The sequence below is a fragment of the Xenopus laevis genome, chromosome 8L (assembly GCF_017654675.1).
Source record: "Xenopus laevis strain J_2021 chromosome 8L, Xenopus_laevis_v10.1, whole genome shotgun sequence".
NCBI lineage: Eukaryota > Metazoa > Chordata > Amphibia > Anura > Pipidae > Xenopus > Xenopus laevis.
The window spans coordinates 49935075-49960392 of record NC_054385.1 but is presented as its reverse complement, the minus strand read 5'-3'; the positions used below and the strand labels follow the sequence as shown (position 1 = coordinate 49960392).

The 25318-nt window shown below is 39.2% G+C and overlaps 1 protein-coding gene across 1 annotated transcript in view; it reads right to left on the bottom strand.

Annotated features, from left to right (window-relative positions):
- mtnr1c.L (melatonin receptor type 1C L homeolog) overlaps positions 1 to 24918 on the bottom strand; it is an 83896-nt gene extending 58978 nt beyond the window's left edge. The window contains exon 1 of the mRNA XM_018229914.2: positions 23730 to 24918. Within this exon, the coding sequence (XP_018085403.1) occupies positions 23730 to 23928 (199 nt within the window). The 5' untranslated portion in view covers positions 23929 to 24918. The remainder of the gene's footprint in view (positions 1 to 23729) is intronic.
- Between the last annotated feature and the right edge of the window lie 400 nt (positions 24919 to 25318).

Genomic DNA, 25318 nt, shown 5'->3' with positions numbered 1-25318 from the left:
CTAGTCTAGTAGCTCAAGTAGTGTATTTCCCCCTTAAGTTAGGGACCCAGGTGCCCAGCAATTCCAGGACCCCTCAGTCCTATTTACTGTTGCTTTTACATCCCAATATTATTAAAAAGAAAATCCTCTTCTCTCTAATCTCCAGTGATGTCCTTGTTTCATCTTTAGAACACTTGGAATTAAAGCTCCCCAGAGACTTTTCTGTATTGACTTTGAATATACAGTATTTGTATATAGTAATCATATCCCTTTCCAACCCCCCCCCTTTTCTACTTTAAATAAACCTAATTCAGAATTGTTTTCTAAAAGAACAACTCAGAAGTTCACAAAGGCAACCAACTGAATTCCATTTCCATGATGTGCTTTTGTAAACTTCTGTTTAAAACCACTTCAGTGTCTTACATATAATTTGGGATTTGTTCTGGGATATGTATATTTATTCTTTATTTAGTCTATATATAGTCTTTCTTAAATTAATAGGATTTATTATTCATGATCATATGATACACAAAATGAAATACCCTTACAGACATTGATTTCTATTGTTAAATGCAATATGAATTCTCCAAATTAGGCATCTGAAATATAGCTACACATGCAAGGGAAACTAAATAAGACATCTCATTCAACATAAGTCTGTTGTCTCCTTTCATTCCAGGTGCCATACTCCCAGGGGTTGTAAAGGCCCTGGACTCGCCCTTAGGTAGCCCCCCTCACCCCTCTGTGTTTGCACCCTGCAGAGTGTTGCCACCCGAGGAAGTCTCTCAACTTGTCCCAAAGCTGGAGTACTCCTGCCTACTCATTCCTGTTCCCAGGAAAAAAGAACAGCAAGAATAGCATTTTTCATATATTTTTGAACACACAAATGGAGTGATCATGCAATGATATTATACTTAAAGGTATTGTCACTCATCCATTCCCCTAGCAACTTACAGCAAGCTCCTATACACCATTCAGCCTGTTTTCACTACAACCTGGGCATGGCAATAATTTCAGTGTTCTAATTCCAGGATTTACGGACACAATTTGGATGCTAATGCTATTAGTAATGCCAGGCATACTGCCATCCAGAAACATTACCTACTTCACTATGGAAACATATACTTCTTATGCACAGCTCACCAAAAATTATAAACAGAGCTAATTTGCACCCCTTTGCTGTGCATTCTAAACTGGGATAATCTGAAGACCCAAGACTCTTCAGGAAAACATAAGAAACATACATATTTTTTTAAGTGTAGAAAAAAATGAATACAAACAGAATAACAAAATAGTGTTTACTAGTAGTCTAAACTACTAGCCGTATTAATCAAACAGTGAAGTTAGGGATCACCACAGTCCGCTTAGATTGTAATACTGCCTCTCTCCATTCATTTCTATGGGATTTTTAAAGGAGTATTTATCAAAGGGTGAAAGTGAACGTTCATCATTTGATAATTACGCCTTTATAAATCCCATAGAAATGAATGGAGAGAGGCAGTATTTCACTCTAGCGGACTGTGGTGATCCCTCGCTTCACTCTTTGATAAATATACCCCATAGACTTAAGCAACTGGACCTGATGAGTAACATGGTTAATGTTATATCTGAGTGACTTTTTCGATTCATTTGAACTGAGAAAGATATTTAAGATTACTCAAGTATATTTGCTATAAACTTATCACGCCCTACTAGAAACTGTCAGTCATGACTTTGATGATTAATTACCTTTTAAAAGGTAGAACAAAACCTACAATATTGGGGCTAACAGTATTGTGTCTGACCGCAACGCAGTGGATGTGAGGCTTTTTTGCCCTCTACTACAATCAAGTGCAGTGTACAGAATTGCCCTCATGGCATGCTGCTATCCATAGTAATATTCACAAAAAAAGTGGATCAGCGCCTAAGGCAACAGAGAAACATACAACGAAAACAAAAACTTCAAATCGTGGAAAGTATCCTTTAAAAGGCCAATAAACTTCCAAACATGCGTGTGTGCTTATTTCAGAAGCTTCTCATTCAGAGACATGCCTCTGAGCAAGCTGATTGGTCCAGCGAAATGCGTCAGGCAGGAAGGACTTCACAGTGAGCTGCAGGGAAAAGCCATGAGGGAGAAAGAGACGCCAGCAATACTCTTATCCTGGATCCAACTGGGGAAACCTGCTAAAAAGCTTACTTATGGGTGATTATATTTATGGAAATTTAATGTGAGTGCATTTTACCTAAATGTAAAATTTTTAACAATAAAACAGTATTACGCAATGGGATCTCTGTATTTCTATGTTGGAGCATAATGGAGCTGCTAAGGAGAAGGGGAGAAGTCCCTGGCTCATGTTTATATATGATTTCTTCTCTGCATGGTAAAGTTTTTACTTGCATTTTTGGATGTAGGGATGAATTGTGTTCACAAAAATAGTTTTGGGACATATTTTCATGTAGTGATTTTGAGAATTGTGTCTGTTTTTAATGCAGTGCCACCTGAGGGCCCTAAGATCATGACCATCTAGTAGTTTGGCTTTGTCCCTTGTGTACAGATATTTCTCTGGATTCTCTGAATAATATTATATAATGTAAATGATGAAAGCATAATTTCTTTGCAATTTTACATTGAGGAAATGTATCCTTAAATCACTGCAATATTTGCCTGCACTGTTTTTCACACAGTGGGGTGAAGATGTAGCCTCTCTGGGATCAGCTCTTTTTATACGCAGTCATATCCCTGACCTGTTGCCGTTGGTGAGATGTTCTATGCATGGTCTTCCAAAACCCAGAACAAGAACCAAGGCTTCTGCTTATAACAGCCACCTTTCGCTTCAGGAGGAGCCCTACGCTACTCGGATGCCACCAGGTCTTAAAGTGAGCAGCTTCACAACGATACGTTGTTTGATAGCAGACATCACTGAAACATTCCTGCCGCTGCCAAAGTCACATCACTTCCGGTTTTTGCAGAAGGCGGGTTAGGGGGAAGATGTGGAGCACAGATCTACAGCGTGAGTCGCCTTATCACCGTTTTTCAGTAGACAGGAAGCAGTGTTTTCAAACAGTATTTTTTTTTTAATAAAGCATTAATATATATAACTTTATTCAGGGTAGTTCTATTATTAGTGTGGGTAGAATTTATTTTTTAATAAAAAATGTTTTAGTGTTACTGGTCCTTTAAGAGAGAAACCAACAAAAAACAAAGACTAAACAAAAAATGTTTTGACTTTTTCATGTATTTTCTATCCATGACGAATAGTGCTTAAGCAATGAAGTGGAACTAACCACCAATTAAGGCTCTCTAAATCCTCTGTGCTATTCAAAAGAGTGTTTTTGTTTTTTAACACAAAAATTGTTCTCCATTTAGTGTAATAGCAGATGCTTTCAGGCATTTTCAGCACCACAAAAAATGTGGTGCCAAGGTCTCCCGGTGATTTGCATGTGTCACAGTATTATTACCCTTAAGGCAGAGAGAAGCTTATTATATTTGCCAACTTACATTACCAAAATATTGTCTGTCAAAAGTCTGATATGCCATCAACACAGATAATATTAAATATAAATATGGATATAGAGTAGAGTTGCTTGAAACATTTTATTCACCTCATTCTAATATAGAAACTGTTACAGATGTGAAGAATGCCAACTAGTATGTCCATTCATTTGATTTATTTCTCAAGTATTTCTTCAGTGAATAAAAATATTAGTTGTCTATGTGCCCACCATTCAAAAAGAGACACTGAATTATGCATTACAAAACCTCATTATTTTAACACATCAAAATTATATCTCATTAATATGTTGTGGAAAAGCAGGCATCTGTTAATATTTGCTTGTTTAGAGGAATATTCCAGTAACAAATAGCTAGTGACCAATCTTTGCATGCATTATTGCCCAACGTGGACTATCATTTGACAGCAAACTCTACTAAGCATTGCAGGCTGCATTTCTATCTCACTTTACTTGTATTGAGAGAGAGAGAGATGCACAGCTGGAAGCACTCACGGATATAAAAAAGTTAATGTATTGGAATTTCACATATTCCCACTGATTGCCACGTTTCCGCAGGATGAATCAGCTGTATATTTTCTTCAAAAGCTTGAGTATATTTTTTATAAATGAGCTGCTGTATAGCTGTGGGCACTGCCATCCAGTTAAAAGGACAATAGGCCACTTACTGTATATAGCAAATAACAAGCAATCTGTGATGACCAACTGGTTTTAATTCTAAAACAGAAAGTCTCCTGGCTCAATTATAAGACAATATTGGTGCATAACATATTTATACAATATCTATAATGTGCCTAACTGGGATTTTTTTACATTAACAACTATGGCAAGATCCAAACAAAATTAAATAGATTTACAGTAACCATGGAGCTCTACAGATGCTTTATGGTCATTGATACCTGAATGTTAGTGCTACCAGCCCATTGGAATTGAACAAACTTCTGTGGAACTTAACTGATATTGATGTCAGTGACACACAGTAACATCTGCTGTTGTTCTACTCTTGCCCTCCAGTGTCGATCAATGAATGGAAGCCTCAGTATGTAGCCAGGCTTGTTCACCATCTTATAAAACATAGTGGGGTAAACCGGACCCTATTACTGGGGAAAGAAAGTACAAAGTACCAATAAACTAAAATTCAAAATCCTACTTACAAAAGAGAGCCCAAGACTAACATAAACAAATCAAGATTTCTGGGTTATGGAATGAAATAATAGGTAGGAAGAGCAAGTGTGTTTATGAGAGGGGCAGGGATTAGGCAGGAGGAGCAGCAACGGTAGCTAGGAAGGGCAGACATGTGATAGAGGGGCTGATTTGAGAGGGGGCAGGTGAAGGTTGGAAGGGCTAATATGGAGGTGAAATGTAAGAACGTCGGAGGGAGGTAAGGGTAGGTGATAGAGACTGATATGAGTATGAAAAGGGCATGGGCTGGTGGAGGGTTTGTTGTGGGTATGAGAGGGGCAGAGGGCTGATGTAGGAATAAGAGGGCAATGTAAAGTAACAGGGCCCTATGTGAGTATGAATGGTAGAGGGTTAATGTGCCTGTGTAATCAGCTCCTGATTTGTCACTTCCACTCACGCATGTGTATTAGTGGGGGCAGCAGGATGCACATTAGTGATTCCTGATCAACTTCTAATATATGTTGGTATAATTGGCATGACTGCCAGTACATATAATTGTTGGGGAAATTAGCTATGGTTGATCAGGAGCATAAAGACAGGGACACCATGTCTTCATGCAAAACACAGCTTTATTTTGCAAACTTTTACCCAACATAAAGTCACTGGCATACAATTCATTAGTGTTTCAGCATCATGCATTTATGGGGTTCTCGCCATACAGGGTGGCTTCCACACTCTTGAATATTCTGGGCATCTTACTAAGCCCTGATGACTCTACCCTCCTGAGATACCAGCTCACCAGCCTCTGGTCTGTCTCACCTTCTGTCTTTCCTCAATTACTTTAGACTCTCCGTCACGAGGTCATGTTTCCCGCTGCTCCTTGCAGTGGCAACTCGAAAAAGACATATGATGCGAATGCCAAATTAGAAAATGTCGTACGATTATCTCCTGATTTTGTCGAGACTTTTTTTTCGAGCTGATTTTTTGACAAATTCATTAAATTCGTGGATGGAAGTTAGGTCAGCTTTGATTTAATAAAAAAAAATGGGATACATTCGAGTTTCGTATATGTATTGAGATCCAAATTACGGAAATATACCTTATCCGGGAAACCCCAGGTCCTGAGCATTCTGGAAAATAGGCCTCATACCTGTATTTTATAACTACAGAGAGAAAGTAGAAAATCATTAAAAAGCATTATTAGCTTAACATGGACTCCATGGGAGATGCCCTTCCCATAATTCGGAGCTTTCTAGATAATGGGTTTTTGAAACTTAAGTACTGACCAGCTAACAATATTCACAGCCTGGTCCACTGTGTTGAACTAGCGTCTGCAAAAAGGCCGGCACTCCAGCTAGGTATCAAATCCCATATATATATATATATATATATATATATATATATATATATATATATATATATATATATATATATATATATATATATATATATATATATATATATATAATATGATCCCTTCCTATGGTACATTACTTCATTTTTTTTCATTTGAGAAAGGGAGGAAAGAGTCCCCAAAAATGTTGTGCATGCCATGTACTGTCTGCATATTTTCAGCAAATAATAAAGTATATGAAAGGAGTTTGATCTCCAGCTGAAGACATTTTGAAATGCTTGCCTCAATATTGTAATGGTGTGGCTCTGAAGCACCATTACAATGCTAATGTCCACCCTCCTCTGTGATTTGGAGTTTTAACCATCTTTAACTAATTTATTAATGTATTAGTTAGCTTTAGCTCAAGAGCTTGCTTTTTTAATGAATCGGTTAGCCAATACATTACCAAAAACAGAAAACACTTTTTTTTCTTTCTCTGAATTATGGTTAATGCAGTGCAATACAATGCCTTGCAGATAAACCATTCATCTGGAAAATGCCATAGCATTAGACATGGCCTTGCATCCTGCAGAAGGTGCTTAAGTCCTAATTTTGGAATTATGTAAGACTTTAGACAATCATATATAAGATTCATGTAAGATGCCTTCTTAAATGTTATGTAACAAGTTTTTTGATGTTATAAGGGAACCATTTATAGGATAACACACTTGATTACTTGGAAATCTAGCTATGTTATTTATGTTATGTCACTGTCAGTTTATCCCCAAAGGGAAAACTAATAAACAAACTAGAACTCAAATAAATGTAACTTAAGAAAGGCTATTCATTTTAATAACTAAATAGACTTGGCCGAGATGCAATAAAGATCTTTGATTTTGAAGAATTACAGTTCTGTATATTAGGAAAAGCTGAAAGGCCTGTTTCAGGAAGCAGACATCGCTGTGGGGTAATGTAAATGTGTATTAAAAGGTAACAGCTACATCTGCAAAAATATTTACAAGAACAGGGGAATCTCTCTGTGCTTTGCACCAACTAAATGAGCATCGGTAGATAACAAAGTTTATTACTCTGAATGTATTGTGGTGTATATGGCCAAGAATTTGTTTAAGTGGCATGAACTTTATTGCAATGCTAAGGTGTATAGCTCAAAAAGCAACGAATTAACTAAATTCTACAAAATTCTGGAGGTGTATTTACCTTATTTACTCTGCATTGTATTTCTGACACAATGCTCTTAAAGCTGGCCATAGACGCAAAGATCCAATCGTATGGAATGAGGATTCATACGATTGTCGGACCATGGGTGGAGAGTCCCGACATTTTTCGTCCGGCAGAGAACGGTTGTTTGGTCGATCGGACAGGTTAAAAGATTTCTGTTGGCTGCTTTTGTCGGACATAACTTTCATCCAATTGCTGTCAGGGGCAGAACATCGGCTGATCAGTTCTTTTGCTACTTTATTTGATCTGAATGGTTAGTGGCAGGTCGGGAGATGGGGAAATCTTTGCATCTATGGCCAGCTTTACTCCAGGATCAAATCACAGCCTGCAAATCACACTAGACTAGGTCACAGAGTTTGTCCTGATCATCTGGGCATATATGGTTAGTCTAAGGTGGCTTATAGACTCATAATCCTGTGATCCAGGCCCGGACTGGCAATCTGTGGGTTCTGGCAAATGCCAGAGGGGCTGCTGTATGGTTCCATAGAAATTTACCATATAGTGGGCTGGTAGGAGGCTGTTTGGGCTGGTAGGGGGCTGTTTGGGCCTCTGTGTACTTGGAATTGCAGGGCCTATTTTGACTCCCAGTCCAGGCCTGCTGTGATCCTGGAAGATGAAGGATTGTGGGTTCAAACTTTCTTTCTATCTGTTCGTAGAAAGGATGTGAAGAGATGACACAGCTCTCCAGCTCCTCTTCACTTCCTGTGGACCTCAATGTTTGGACCCAAACAAATGCAACAATTAAAAGGTGGTCATATGTCTTTATGGGATCCATCCATTAATTTCATGGGCCAATCAGTTAAAGTACGGTTGGGGTCAGCATGCATATGGCAATATTAGGCAAGGAAATTCACTGTAGCCAGTCCTGTCATCTTTTTAGGTTATGCTCTTGGAAGTCAGGTTTGTCAGACAATCAATGGACTTCTACAAACAAGTCCCAAAGCAGCCAGATACAATAATTCTGCCAGTGCTGATGAATGCGGCATCATTTACTTCTTGTCCACTATTAGGTAAAAGTTTAAATAATGTTAATTCCCATTGAGAGAGACTAATGATAGTAAATATCAAGTATCTCAATTACAAAAATCTTAAAGGAATCCCATAAACCTAAATAGTTCTCTCTCTTGTGTGTAAAAGGTTCATAAGACAATGAATGGATCTGCATATGTGTAATAGCCCATACAAACAGTGACTGATACCTCCGCTCATCTCTATGGGGTCATCTGTACTATGATATTCCCAATGCTATGGGTGTGGCATATGCATGCACAGAGCTGAAGCAGTTTGGTTTAAAAGTTTGGTAGAATTATTTCAGCAAAAGACTGATCTTCAAGGGAGAGTTTTTTTAGTTTTTGGTAACTTGTATGTAACTACACATTCACAAGGGTTCATTACACATGCAACTTGGTGTCATGAAAGTATAAAAGTATAAGTACAGAAGACACCCAGATGCAAGAGGGACATCTGTGTTTCCAAAGTTCTGCCACACTTGTAGTACTCTATATACGGGCATATAAAGCATCCCATTGTGTTGAAATACGCTCAAATGGTTCTGGTGCATAGAACTAGCTTATCTTGCATGTCTACAAGGAAACATAAGCCAATTGTAGATCACTTTAGAGCTACGTGTAGATCACTTTAGAGCTATTACGGTTTATATTATATAAATACAGCTCAGCAAAGGTCCTTTCTTGAGTTGCTATCTTATCTTGTTGCCTTTACCTCTTGCTAGTAACAGCATTGAGCTTATCTGCTCATACAGCCTGCCTGAATTGTGCCTCATTGATTTATGTCTCACTCATTCACTTAATCACTCCTTCATAAAGCAGACTACTTTAATTGGGTTATAAATCTGGTTCCTGCTAATGCTGTATTCCTCCTCAGCTCAAGGTAAGTACATGCTTTTACTAAGTAAATGAGCATTCGCATGTAACAAGAACATTTTGTAGTCTCTTCTTCTGACGCAGTATCTCTGGCTGACAACAAATTTGGGATAATTTAAAATATGCACTAGCATAAAAGGGTTTATTAAAAAACAAATATCACCAGCTTCAGCTGGTGGAATGTTTCCAAACATCTGACATGGTTCCATAAATAGAAGGAATGCATGTTGGCATAAAATACACACCTAATGGAGGCATGTAGTAAGGCATGTTTGTTTCTGGTTTTTTTTCATTTCAAATTTAGTGTCATTACGCTGTCAGCAAATAATGACATTTTTTCCAATTTCTATATTTTGAAAAAAAATTATAGTCCTTATGTCCATAAGGAGTGTATTTTATGCTGACATGCATTTCTTGCATTTAAGGAACCATGTCAAAGTCACTTTAACATTTGTACATCACCAGCCATTTATTCCAGTTCAACATACATAAGCAAAATGCAATCCAGTGTCTACTACTATTGAATAGAAATGGAAAAGCATCAAGTGGCACTAATCGGGGAAAAGTCAACAAAAGGCCCTACAGAAATTACATTTTCTTGTGTCTTTTCCTCCTATTTGCAAGAAAAAGGTAATGTAGTCATCCAAAAGCAAAAAATGCAAACAAAAGTGGGGAAAGTGGGCCTATAAATGGTGCAGTTCACTCTAGCTCAAAACCATATACTCTTTTGTAAATGTTCCAACAACTGAATGCAGAAGAACAGCCTTTTATCAGTGAAAGAAAACTACATTTATATGTGTAACTCTCCCATGCTTTGTGGTATCTGATTGATTGACCGTGCTGACCAAACAGATTCTGTACAAGTGACCACAAACGCATGACCACCTGCTAGACTACAGTCCCCAGTATCTTCTAAACCCTGAGTATATGTTGCAGTATACTGGAAAATGTAATTTGCAACATTTAGATGGAGCAGCATTGTTATAAAAAGTGTATTTCTGTTAACTATGGTGACATCTAAATGGTTTACACCACTTTCCCTGACTATTTGGACCTAGTGAGAAAAAACGCATCTAGCTCTTACAATCTCCAACCTCCACTGTACAAAGGGAGAAGAACAAGAAGCAGAAGAAATTTTTGTCTTGTAAAACTGCAATTAACAAACAAAAGCAATTACCATAGGTAATTGGTGGCTCAGTCCTTAGCATGGCTGCCATGTAGACTTGGATCCTGAATTTGGTTCAGTAACCAGGTATTGTCTACAAGTCTGCATATTTTCCCTGTGTCTGCTTGGTTTTCTTCCCACACTCCTAAGGGTCAGGGCACATGCTCAGATTAGAGGAGATTAAGTCGCCTGTCAACAAATCTCCTCTTCTTCGGGGCAACTAATCTCCCCAAACTGCCTCCTGCCAGCTACAATGTAAATCGCCGGTGGGATGGCACTTGGAGCGCTTCATTTTTCGAAGTCACCTGAAGTTGCCTCACGAGGAAACTTTTGGCGTCTTCGGAAAGCGAATCGATCCAACTGCCATCCAGTCGGCGATGTAGAATCTAGCTGGCGGGAGGCAGTTCGGTGAGATTAATCTGAGTGTGTGCCCTGACCCTAAAACATACAGGCATGTTAACTGGCTTCTGATGAAACTGACCCTAATGTTGTGTAAATATGAAAGGCAACTTAGTTTGTAAGCTCTACTTGAGTGTGACTAATATGAACAATATCTGTGGGAAGCACTGTGATGCTACATTAAAAAGAATAATGATAATACTATATTGCATGTGAAGGATATACAGTGCATCAAATTATTTACTGATAAAGGCATTGTCAGATAGCACTTGCTACTGCTTTGAAAAGCCATGCATTTCCCAAAGAGGACTATTATTATCCTTTATTTATTTATTTATTTATTTATTTATTTATTTATATAGCTTTGACACATTTACAACACATTACAGAGACTTCTCATCATTCACACCAGCCCCTGTCCCACTGGAGCGTACAGTCTTTTACCTTCAATACAATTTTCATTTCGTTTCATCAGGAGCCACTTAGCATGCTTGCACATTACTGGAGTATGGGAGGAAACTTACTAAACAATCTACTCAGAATGTGCCCAGGTCAGAACCAAACTCAGGAAACCAGTACTCAACAAAACTGGACTCCTAGCCACTGAGACTTTATGCCACCCAGCTACTAACAGAAGCTGAGAGATCTTTTTTGGACCCCTCATATAAGGTTTTCTTTTGTGCTGCCCAGTCTGAACTACTCACTGGAATTAATATGGGACAAAAGAAGTTGATTTGAGATATTGCCCTAAGACATGATTCATCCAACCTTTATAAAATAACAAAAATGACTAACATTCACTCCAACTCTTTTCAGCCACAAGTTTTAAGTTAACAGACATGAACACAGATTAAAAGCAAACTAGTCTAGACTTTAGCCTATGTGGCCTTCATTTCAGGTTGGAGTGCAAACATGTATATCTTCAGGAAGATGGAGGTGTGAAGGAAGATGGAAGCAGTCCGACCATATTTATCTCAGGCAGGTGCAAAAAAGTTATACGTTGGAATACCTTTGCATTTGATTTCCCTTTAGACTTTAACAAAAAGCGCATGTAATACAATTCCTTTTTAAAATCTTAAAACAGGATGGAATACATAAATAATTTGATTATCTAACTTATTATGCAAGCCAAATTTTTGTTTTCTGCATAACAATTTGGCCTTTTTGGCTATTGGCAAAGACAGATTCTTATCATAAGACTATATACTGCTGGACACTTTGCCTTAGGGGCAAGAGAGCTACAGTGCTATCTTTCTATAAGCCTCTGTGCATCCAAAAGAGCTAATTGTACTGCCACAAACATAAATCATATAGCTGTCTACAGGATGACATGTTGTTTTGGCCTTGCTGATGGGAAAAAAACTTGGACCTGCAGTATGAAGATCTAGAGAAGTTAAAGTCTTACCACCATTGACCGTTTAAATAACAAATACAAGTTAAAGGAGAAGGAAATTCCCTGGGTGCAAAAACCCTCCCCCTCCCTTGTGTTGCCCCCCCCCTCCCTCCTCCCCCCTGGCCTACCTGTCCCGCCGGGCAAATGCCCCTAACTTGTTACTCACCTCTCTGCGCAGGTCCTGTCCACGGAGTTCACAGGCGCCACCTTCTCCCAAGCGGTCTTCTTCCTGCTTTGACCGGCGTTTTTGGCACATGCTCAGTAGGAGCATTTACCGGGTATGGATCTACTGCGCATGCACCGAATGTCACGAAGTGAAATCGGAGAACTTCGTGACATTCGGCGCATGCGCAGTAGATCCGTGGACAGGACCTGTGCAGAGAGGTGAGTAACAAGTTAGGAGCATTTGCCCAGGGGGAAAGGTAGGCCAGGGTGGAGGAGGGAGGGGGGGCAACACAGGGTAAGGGGGAGGGATTTTTGCGCCCAGGGGGTTTCCTTCTCCTTTAAGGTCTTTTTTTACATTAGTGAGATTAAAAGGACTGAAGTAAACATTAGAGGGCATTACAGACAGATAGCGGGGAACCTTTTGTTCCCATAAAGAGGATCACAGCACCAGGGGACATCCCTTTAGATTAAGAAAACAAAACTTTGATTTGAAGCAAGGTAGGTGGTTCTTCACAGTGAGGTCAGTGAGGTTGTGGAATGCACTGCCGGGTGATGTTGTGATGGCTGATTCAGTTAATGCCTTTGAGAGAGGGGCTTGGATGATTTCTTGGACAAGCATAATATCATAGGCTATTGTGATACTAAAATATATATATAGTTTATGTGAATATATGGAGGGGTCGGTGCGAATGTGTGTATGTATGTATGAATGCTGGATTTCATTTGGAGGGATTGAACTTGATGGATTTTGGTCTTTTTTCAACCCAACTTAACTATGTAACAGGTTTTTGTAGCATTTTTGGCATGATTCCCTCCCAAAGAGTGGTTATCTTAGGGCCTCAGTAGGCAGGAGTGTTGCAGTTGCCAAATGTTACCATGTCGTCCTCAGTTTAAATCTTGGGGGATTTTGTTACAGATATATTTAGTAGTTTCAGGTCCACCAGGGTAGATATAATTTTAGGCCAGGATCCAGGAATTTTGTCTATTGAGGGTTGGTTTCATGGTCAACATGGTGCATAATATGGGAATTTTAGCAAATATGCATGCTATTGATTAATGAACCTTTACCCAAAAGAAGGACTTGCATACCTGCCATTTTGCCATCTTTTATGTTACATATGGTGGACAAATACATACCATAAAAGAACAACAGCTCCCACTCTGACTGAGCTTTTGTTCTAGGACAGCATTTAAGGACACTAAATTGAACTTCAAGCTGGACTTGTAGAAGTATTTAGGGGTAGAAATGGTCATTCTTCCCAAATATTTAATTGCTGATGTTTAGTCTGCCCACCAGCAAAGACTCCACACCCTCCAAAGGGAGGTAGATCCACAGTTTTGAAACCAGTGACCTAGATTATACATATACCCCTTGAGACAAGATAGGTCCTGGATTTGATGATTACCAATTGAATAACATGATCAAATGTGACCACAACACCCAAATGATTTTGAAGCCCAATTCATAAAGAATGTACCAGCTGCAGAGCTTGATATTTCAACAGAACTCTGTATTTTATGCACTGAACAAGTAGGTGCTGCTCCTTATAAATAATGTTTTATTCCTACTTTGCAGAAGTGGATATTTGTATTAAGTTCATCATTAATGGCAATCTTTTGGTCCATTGTCATGCCTGAACAAACTGTCACAGTGAAATACATATATCCACCCTTGGTTTGGCTTGTGCACATGCTCTGCCCATGGCTATAGCAAAGAACAGTGAAATTTGACAGTCATTTCTTGATTCTAGTGAATCAAGGGCAAATTTCACTTACAAATCGCTGTGTTTGTTCACCCACATTGCAGCTGGGTATCATTTACTGATGTGCTCACCAAGGGTTATATTTAGGTCCAGTGCTACTCTAGGCAATGGACCTTTACAGCACCCCCGAACATGCAAAATGACATCACGTGCACCGTGTGTGTGATGTCACTACCACCCCAGCTCCACCACCAAATTTAATCGGTAAGTGTTCCACGACATATGGGGGGGGGGGGTTTACTGTAAAAAGATGTTTCAGTTGTATATTTACCTTAAGGCCACCCTTCAAAAGCTGTTGCCCTTGGCACAGACCCTCATGTGCCTATGTATAATTACAGCCCTGTGCCTACCTTGAGGTAAGAGATTTCGGGGTAATCCCCCAGTCTAGTATGGCCACCTTTAGAGGCAAACTAATGACGGTGTGACAGCAAAATTCTGCCACTCTCTATTCATTCATATGGCATTCTTAGAGGAGTAATTATCAAATGGCAAACTCTAAATTTCACCCATTGATAACCATGCCTCTAAAAATCACATAGAAATGAATAGAGTATGGTGGAATTTGACTGTGGAGAGTTCTATGAATCTGTCCCATAATAATAACTTTAGCATGCAGTTTGCTATGCACAAGTCAATGATACATAACTTCTGCCATGTCTTAGCTCACAGTCATTTCAGGGCTCCTTTGCATCACTGAGCACATCAGGTATTTGGAATAGCACCAAGGAACACTCAATATTGAATCCAATTTTTTATTTGAACTTGCAAATGCAAATAATTTACTACACGTCTGTGTAATAATGTGTGATATATTCTGCAGGATCGGCGTAAACCAATTTATATTTTGATTAGAAAGCAAAAGCCAAAATACAAGACAAGATGCTGACTTGTCATTATCTGCCAATGCTAACATGTCACTCAGTGGTGCCATATTTTTATAGGTAGATTCATGCATCATTGGTCTATGAAATGAAAGGTACACCTATCACATTCAGTATAATTTAAATTTTTTAATCCATAACGTAACCTGCATGCCTAAACTAAATGCGTATTTTGCAGATAAAAGAGGAAAACTGGAATGCTTCCCACATCAGAGCCTGATTGAAAGAACTGCAAATAAACATTGTGGTTGCAGCGCAGCTAAATTGGTAAGAACTTAGGTGTATTGATGGAAGAGAACTGATATGTTGGGCATTAATTAGCATAAACACAGTGCCACACTCAAATCAAAAAATGCACATGCTGCTCATCTCACATGGACGAACCCCTCTGAGAAATTAGCCTCTGTAGCTCTACAGAGACTCCAATCGTATAATGTTGCAGGGATCTAATGCAAATCATTGATGCATCAACAATGCAAGTAGTATTGGTACTCCTAGTAATAATGCAAATATGCCTTATTCTCTATTTATACACAGTATACAGTATACAAAAGTGAAGGTAAATTCAGCTTCTACATCTGAAAATGTGTTTCTTTAAGGCAGAATGTGAGATTTTTTTTGTAGTGTGCTGGAATGCTGGCAGCTGCCACGTCCCTCAATCAGTTCATCTAATTCCTGTACAATGATGTGAGGTCATGTACACATGGGAAGCTGACATTTCTGAGTTAATTCAAAAGTATTTACCCAGGATAAATATGGTCACGTTGGCAGCACTGACCAGTGTAAAGTTTATTTGGACTAGAGCTAATATGTTTATGTGAACTGGATTTTCTTTAATTGCGTTTTGCCTGTCTCATAAAAACCTCCTTCACCTCCTACACATCGAGGAACAATGTGCAGCCTACAGTTGTACAGCAATACATGTGCAGATTCAGATGTTCAGCTGTACTGGCAAACAACAACATCCATGGTCTAAAATCCATATATTTAGAGAAGTATTGGTCAGGCAGGGGTAGTGACCACACCAGGGAGCAAGAATTCACGAGGGCCCTATGGGCAAAAAAATGGAATCTTATACCATAATAGCAATAAATTGCACTGTAAAAGAACCAATGCCAGGATAAGGAAACAAGGGGTGAGTACAGGTACAAAAGGTAAGCAAGCAAGTGATGCTTAAGGGCACGGTAAGACACGTGTTTTTGAGGCGTTTTTACATTGTGTTTTTAAAAAAGAACAGCCAGGCGTAAATACGCCACTGAAACCACATGCGACTGTCAACATGTGTTTTTCAGCACGTAGGATTCTTTTCCCAACTTGCACTTCTCATTGTTCTCATTGAGAATTTGGATGCCATATTTAAAATACGCTGCATATTTACGCAAGGTGTGGTTTCAAACATGCAGATCCCAAAGAGTCTATTGATTTGGTATGTTCTTGACGTATTGGCGCTTCTGCTAAAAAATGCCAATACTGGCGTCCTTTGGCGGTTTCCGGCTTGCAAGCGCCCTTTGTGAATTGCCATAGTGCGTTTTCCATTCGTTTCAGTGGTAGTGCGGTTTATGCGTATTTACTCCTGCCTGTTCTTTTTTAAAAACGCAATGTAAAAACGCCGCAAAAACGCCACATCTGGCCTTGCCCTAAGAAGGACACTGACTATGAGAGGGTTAAATAATGCAATTATGCAGTTCTCCACAGGAGGGCATTGTATCCTTAGATATATAAAGTTTTATTGTTTTATTGCCGGATTGTGATTTGAGCTTGATAAAAAGTCTGTACAGCTGAAACATTGCTCGGATACAGAAATGTGTCATATGAGATAAAAAGAAGGTATTTTACAGCTGTGGTCAATGTGAATTGAATAGAAGCGCTGGTATATGCCACCCTGATCTCAAGCAAAATGATTTAGTTAATATCACAAGCATGTAGGAGGACTATATTCACAGTAAGCAGATTAGCCTTAATACAAAAAAGGGGGCATACAAGGCACAGAAGGGGTCATTAATAAGCGCTGGTCAAATTTGCACCTGGGCAATAACCCATGGCAACCAAATGATCCCCAGAGAGTTTGTTTGGACTTTTGTATAACAGTCCAGACATAAGTAAGTCATTTTCCATTTATGAAATGCGTGAGTCTATCTTGGCGCATTAATAAACGTTTAAAACTGTCACACAGCTACTCTCGTTGCTATACCTGGTACACCTCCACCTTTCAATTTCAGATCACCACATCCATTGATTTATCTCCAAGGCAGAGTAAATCAGCCCCATATATATGCTGCCAAAATTGTGCAAATTATCAACAACTTTGGTGTACACTCTACACAACTTGATGTTAGCAAGCAAGTAACTGCCAGACCACAGTATTAACCAGAACCCTTTGGATAGCTACGTAAAGATCAATTGCATTTTCTTACATTAAATAAAGCATGTATGTATTAACATTGGAGACAAACATCACTGGTGTTGTTGCCCATAGCAACCAATCAGCAGTTAGATTTGAACACTCACCTACAAGTTAGAAAACAAAATCAAAGATTTTTGGTTGCTATGGGCAACATCACTAGTTATGTTAAATAAATATGCCCCTAAAATAGAGAGTTTCCAGTCCTAAAATTCTACTCTTAAAGAGGTGGTATACCAGTTGTTCAACACGAGTGCTATGCATAGGGCTTGTGATGAACATTCAATTTTATAACAAAAATTATATGTTTTTTGTAATTTCTTTAGCTAAATATGGCAAGCAGGGAAACTGAAGCTCTTCCATGTTTGGTTCTTGTAAGGCAGATACATAGAATTTCAGTCCACTTGCTTAAAGGACTCCAGCTAACAAAACAGTCACAACAATGTGTGAAGAGTGTGTTGTTTATACAGACTAATTAATGGTTAGATTTATAAATGGTTTGATAATAAGTGTAAAAGAAACAATGCCATATAACAAAAATAACTGCATTTTTGTAGTGTAGTTTCAGCTTGAGTTCTAAGCATTTCTTATGTTGAAAAAAGGTGTAAAGCATATAGATATATATTGTTCCTTTAAAGTTACCAGGGGCAGTTTTTTCTTATATTGCAGAGGTGCCCCTGATTGTTTCTGGCCTAAAAAGAGACTTAAAGATTTGATGTAAAATTACCAAAAGAGGGGCATTATGTTGATTAGGGAAGCTTTACTTATCCTGTTCTAGTGGGTTGAAACTAGAAGGCTTAAAGAGGTTACAAATTCAAACAGACCCTAATAATAGAAAGGCTGCTACTTTACAAACAATTACAAAAAGGAAGAAGACGTCACCACTGCACTGTCAAAGCAAAGTCCTGCATGGTTGAGCAGTGTTTATCATAAGGTACTCATCATAATGCCTCAAAACTATTGTAAATAGGTACTCCTAGAGAAAAAGCCTAATGAGGTAATTTTACTGTAGCTTTAAAATGAAAAATTGCATTGCATATTCACTATATTCAATCCTCACAAGAACCTGCCCTCGGTACAACAGGATAGAGACTGTGATGTCCGAAGTGATGTACCCAAAATTTTGAGCTGAGCATTCATCATGGCTCTATGGGCTTCACAGGCAAAAACAAAATGCGGGAACAGCTACATTTTTTAAACTAAACTAAACATTACACAGTAAGTAGTGATGGGCGAATAAATTCACCAGGCGTGAATTTGCAGCTAATTTCCGCATTTCGGCGCCAGCAAATAAATTCGAGAAACTGTCACGAAAATTCACCCGCAAAAAATCTGCGCATAAAAATTGTCGCGTGTCAATATTATTCGGATGCCCATTAACTTTAATGCATTTGGACAAAATAGGCGAGTGTTGTGGGCGTCAAAATTGACATCAATGCGTTTTGCAAATTTTTGCGGTAAATTCGCAAATTTTTTGACAAATTAGCCCACCACTAACAGTAAGATTTAGCTGTACTTCACCCTTCAGGTGAGTGGAATGAGATATAGAAGACAATGGCAACTCATTAATGGTCTGCACCACCAGGCAGGAATATCATAGGAAGGGACAGGAGGTGCGGAAATTTTCTACATTGAACTCATTAATGGTGACTGCTATATACAGATAGCTTTAGGTAAATATTAATGGTAGCATTTGCTATGGGGATTGTTGTGCATACCTTTGTGTTACTTTATTATACTATTATACCGTAGTAATAGTATAGAACAGGCACACATATCAACCCAGAAATGCAGATGACCATATACTGAATTAAGCCATCTCCATTTATTGCAGTAATAAACAGTTCTCAATGCTATATACCTTATGTTGCTACTGTGACTCCTTGCTTCAAGTACACTAACAACTGGAATGCCCAATGGAAGAAGGGTGTGAAAATACAATTTTTCAAAGCCCTGTCTGTTTCAAACCTCCTTAAATACACAAGAATTGCCTTTATTTCTCACATGGCATAGTGACATTTTGGGGCCAGGTGGTCCTTTCTCAAAATACCGAAACATTGCAATCCCATATGTGAAATAAAGGCGGGTTTACTGTGGGATGCCATACCTCCTAACTGTCCTGTTTTTAGAGGGACAGTCCCTATTTTGACAGCTCAACATGCAGTCCCTCATTTGTACTGGAAAGTCTATTTTTTCTCTGCGCTAAACAGCCAGAAAAAGAAACAAAGTTTCTAACTTAATTGAGCCTAGAACAGCCACAGCTGTTTATAAGATACTTTTGTAATAATTTCAAGATAAGGAAATAAGTAATTGTAACAATATAAGATAAACAGTCTCTTGGGAAAAGCTAGACCAACAGCATTTCACCTTCATTAGTAAAACTGTAATAACTGAAATAAACCACAGAAATACGTTCAAACTTTCATAACCTGCCAAATTTTGTAAAATGAACATGGTAATTAGGAGGTGTGGTCACAAAAATAGGCAAGGTCAAAAAATTCACGACCTTGTTGTCCCTCTTTTTATTTCCAAAATGTTGGGAGGTATGGGATGAGTGCTGCAGTTCTTGTGCATTTAAAAGTGGAGGTGATCATACTATTCTATGTGCAACCCTTGAAGATAAACCTTGAAATGTATGTGTGCTGAAAAATTGCTGTGATTGTGTTTCAAAACTCCTGCCTGGTTTTAGGAATTGCAACACCTGGCCAACTTGTATCCAATTGCGAGGTGCATGATGTCATGGCCCCACCCCCGAACCTCACTGGACCACCCCCGTGCATCATTATGTGTCACAATCCCGTCCTCAAACCTCACCAGAGTACTTTTTGCAGTACTACACATAGTCTGCACATTCATAGCATAGAATTCAATTCTTTGACAAATATCACAAGACAGAGATTTTTATCCCAACAAATAATCATCGGCACAAATGTTTATTTACCTGTAAGGAGATCATCTTCCCTAACTTGTAATCATTCGCCCCACTGCCTGTCAGCAGCAGTAATTGATGTTATTATTTATAGAGATCAGGAGAGAGTTAAGCAGTGTGCATATTAAAGATTAGAAATGTTAGGAGGACGCTGTGTTATTCTTTGCTCATTACACTGAGGAAAATCAGGAGACTGAGCATATTTCCTTTTCAAAGCTGAAAGTCAATTTATCTCTTTGAAATATGTTCACAACAGCAGCTCCCAAACTGACTGTACAGTAATATACATCTGTAATGAGAACTTGAGAGTCATAGAAAATATGAAAACTCGTATAAGTAGGGATGGATGCAATGAGGATAGGGCCCCTATGCATAAATACAACAAGAACCCCTGTGTCATTCACCCATTTCCTAAAGCTGCTGTCTGCAGTCAGTCAAAGGCTTTGTTCAGAGGGTGGGAGGCAGGTATGGCACAATGCACCGAATCCACTATTTTGGATTGGGCCGAACCCATGAAAAATTTGGCCGAATACTGAACCGAATACGAATCCTAATTTACAAATGCAAATTAGGAGTGGGAAAACATTTTTTACTTTTGTGACAAAAAGTCACGCGATTTCCATCCCTGCCTTATGCAAATTAGGATTCGGTTCGGCAGGGCAGAAGGATTCCGAACCGAATCCTGGATTCAGTGCATCCCTAGCAATTTTGGGAGGCAGTGCTGATTATCAGGGGGTTAACTAGAGTTGCCACCTGTACGGTTTGACCCGAACAGTCCAGTTTTTCTTAGTGGTCTTTGGTCATAACTGCTTGTTTGGGTTTCAGTCTTGTGAAAACCAAACTATAACCACCTCTGGCCAATAACCACTTCTGATGTCAAAAACACGCTCACAGGAAACACAAACACAGCCCAAATGTGTTAACCCCACCCCTCATATGTCACTGCCGCGCCCCTGAAACCATCATCTCACCCCCTTGTTCAGTTTTTGTAAAAGTTAAAGGTGGCAATCCTATGGTTATTTTATTTACATTAAAAAACGCATGGTCTGAATGAAAGAGGACCCAAGTCTCTGTGACCTGGCCATATGTCCATCCCTGCGTACAAGCTTTTTTTGCAATGATTTTTCAAAGGAAAACACATAAATTGTAGGCTGTTTTGCATATATTTATACATGATATATTTGTTGAATAAATAGCCTTGTGCGCCAGACTGTGAAGTTAGTGGAAAGCATTTCTGTTGCTCCCAAAGAGAGATGCCACTCTTTAAATTTATCTGTTTTCAAGAGCCATTAAGAAATGCTTCCTGGTCATTGTTGCATTACAGAGTTAAGCTGGAAACACAAAGGACAATTAGAGGCTTATCTGAGCGATTGTTCCACTGGTCAGTCAGTTGAATATTAGTGCAAGTTGGGTGCTCCGTTGTACCGATCTAACTGATAAGCCCATCAGTCAGAGGAAGTGCAGAGAACACAGTTCAGGGTGGGCTGATAAACACATACACATGCGGAATGGGTTTCTTGGATCGGTTCAGTTTTCTATTAGGACTGATCAACTATGTTGTGATAGCATCACAAGATAATTGGCCAAATCTAGCAACAAGGGGACTGCACACACAATGACAAGCATACAGTTTGGTTAAATTGTACCAGCATTACTCTTTGGCTTTTTAAAATTGAGTACTGTTTAAATAAGAGTACTTATTAGGTAACCCCAGTGTGTACCCTTCCCACTCCCCTTTACCAAAAATAGTTGCACCCTAGATGGTTCTGATGTCTACCCCTTGCAGTCAGCCTCTAACCCTAGTATTCTGAGTAAACTTCTGATTTTACTATTCTGTTCTTAATGTCCCATTTGACAAGCCATAAAATTTCCAGGACTGCTAAATTGTCCCAGGGCTATGACTTATTATGAGACATCTACTGCTAATGTGATTAACTCAATGTGCATCAATGAAATCTATTCTTCTAAATCACTAGTGAAAATAAGTTCTCTAAATGGTCTCCCAAAATAATAATAAGAGCCACGGGGAAATCATGAAAGCTTTTATTTCAATTCTGTTTGGCTAAATTTATCAGAAAGCAACGGCTTGTGATAAATCACATCAATCTGAATAAATTATAAGTCAACACTAAAATTGCTTTATACAATGGTGTACTTTTTATCATGACAAACACACATATCAGTTCAGTGCAGCTGTTATGGGGTGAACAGTCTTTACATGGTGGTAAATGGTGGCAGCAGCTTTTGGAATGAAGATCATTTTCCTAGCATAAAAACTTATTGTTGGAAAGGTACTGTCATTGCTGGCATGGTTTGATCTAGCTGGTGACTTTGTATTGAACCCTACCTTGGAACCTGCCCAGTGACATTATTACACCTCTAAATCCACAACTGCTAAATTCAAGCGGTCCAACCTCTTATGTATTCAAACTGTAGGACTCGCTCCCATAGCAGAACATATATTGAACATCTGAGGCACACACATTGATAGCATACAGGACATGATAAAATCAGAAGCCAGGCTTATTACATAATGTTATGGCTACATCCAGTTTCCATGAACTGAGAAGAGCATATAATGGAAATGCCATGTCTTGCATACATCCTGAAATCAAAGAGTGAAAAAATACCACGTGAGTCATAATTGGTCACAGGAATTTGCTACAGTAGTAAGGTGAGCAGGGATAATCACAGGTACTTACTGTCAAGGACATAATAATTGTAAATCATAAGGTATGGGAGGGCAAAATGAAGTACTGTTTTATTATTACAGTGCAAAAAGGAAATCAGACAAAAAATTAGGAATTGTTGGCTTAAATAGGAACATGACATTCTTGTATTTCAGAGTTTTCTAGATGATGGGCTTCTTAATAATAGATCCCATACCGGCACTGTACTTTAGGATAGAGTATTCTGAACGCTTTTAAAAACACATTCTACAGGAGGTGTGCGTGTGTGTGTATGTGTTTGCGCCAAGTGCTGTGTTACCCAGATGTTGATATGAAGCTGTTCCCATCATCTAACTTTAGAAGTACAGTAATCATGTATTTTGCAGTATTCCAATATATGATCTTTTGGGCTCAAGGGGCTCATAAAGTTAGAGTTAAATAGTTTAGCCTATATTATAAGTGGCCATATGACACAATTACACTCATTTCTTTATGAACCACTTAAAGGTTTTCGTTAAACTTATTTTAACATGCCTGCCACTGCATGCCAGTATCTAGCCCATTAGTAATAATATTTTGGACCCACAAACAAAGAATCCTTCCCCTTTTTTATACAATGACAACCACAGGTAGGGCTGATAATTTGGATAAGATTTTCATGCTGTGAGTCTCACTGATATTTCTATTGTAGCAAAAATAAATCTCAACCTCTGTGATGACATTAATAACATGCCAATGTTACGCTGCATAACAAACAGGGACTTATTCCGTGCCACTGAGCATATAGAACGGACACTGTGTTTATCTTAAGTGAATATGAACATGACATTTGCTATGTACACAGTAGATCTTGCCTAAAGGAATGGCAGATATTTGTTACATATGACTTGTCCCCCCCCTGCACAAGTTTCATACCCACCAGCATTCTGCAGCTTCTTGTTCCTGAGAACGGACAAAATGACCAGCACATTGCCCAGGACATCCACAACGATGGTGAATATAAGAACCACCGCCAGGGCAGAGGTGAGTCCCTGAGATGCCCTGTCCTGTGCATCCTGCTCTGTGAGTATGGTACCAGGTGTCCTGCAATCCAAGCAAGTGCTATTCACCTCCATCATTTCTCTGCCCCCCTGGCACAGGGAGATAGGGCAGGTATGTGCCCACCGGTCTGCCCAGACACAAACTGTACTCTAGACTTGGTTCACCCTAAATAGGGATCCCCTAACAGACACAAGATGAGGTGCCAATGTGCCTTCTCCCAGATGGAAACATCTTGATGAGCGGAGCAAGTTTCAATCACATGTGTGAGTTGCCCCCTTCCCAATTTGGCCAGATGTTTTAACCCATGCAGCACCAGGTGGAACTGTTTAATTCAGTTCAGCAGCAGCAGTCAGTAAACATCCACATTCCAATGCATAGGTGATTTACTTCTGCTTTAAGGAGACAGACTTGTGCACCCAGGGTGCTGCTAGTGGCTTCACAAATCCATTTGCAGGCTGCAGGGAGTACTGAAAGTCAGAGTGCTGTGAGTTAATAGAAGGAGCTTAGCTACTGCTGCCGAGGCATTATAAGTGCTTCTGTTTGAGAAGCCTGCACACATTGTAAAGTGGGCTGGGGGAGGGCTAGTGGGTGGATGGGGGAGTTGCAGGAGGGACCAGGGAATCATAGATAATGAAACTGGGCACTGTGTGAGAAAATTGGGAGAGGGCTAAGGTTGTAATATGGTCAAAAAGGTAATCAGACAGTAAGCATGACTAACATTGCTATATTTCAGGAGCAGAAGGGGTTGCCTTTAGAAAGCTTCCTGTTATTGTCATCTTACTTAGCCAATAAAGGAATCACATTTACACCACTTCTGTTACGTTTCATATCATATTTATTATAGTTATTTAGTTTGTTCTATAAGGAACAAAAGAACAAATAAAGGAACACAAAAAAGGTAATTTCTGAGCCCCAATTAAAGAGAAAAACATGAAGCTGCTTTGTGCCTGGGAGCAAGAAGAAAGAGTAGGGACATCTTCAACAGATTAGGGTAAACATAAAATTCACCCTCCCTTATCAGCTCATACCCTGGTCCCTATGCCACTGTACTTCACCCAGACCTCAACCTGCAGAGCACACAGCAGACCCATTTCCCTCTGGCTGCACCATGTGGCAATGTAAAATTTGGTGTGTCCTTATTGTCCTCAGCTGCAAATAGGACACAATAGCACTCAAGGCAAAGGAATGCAGGGTTACCCCTTGTTGTTTATTTAATGTGAATGTGCAACGTTTCGGGGTAAGCCCCTTTATCAAGCTTTGCATGTTCGCATTAAATAAACAGCAAGAGGTAACCCTGCTTTCCTTTGCCTTGAGTGCCATTGTGTCCTATTTGCATTGTTCTTTGGGGATTGCCGAATCCTCCCACAGTGTGCACCAGGCTACCTCACAGAAGGTGTGTTCAGCGTTAGCACAGCTTCACCTGTTCCAGTAGACTTATTATCAGCTGGACATTCTTGGAGTGGTGTT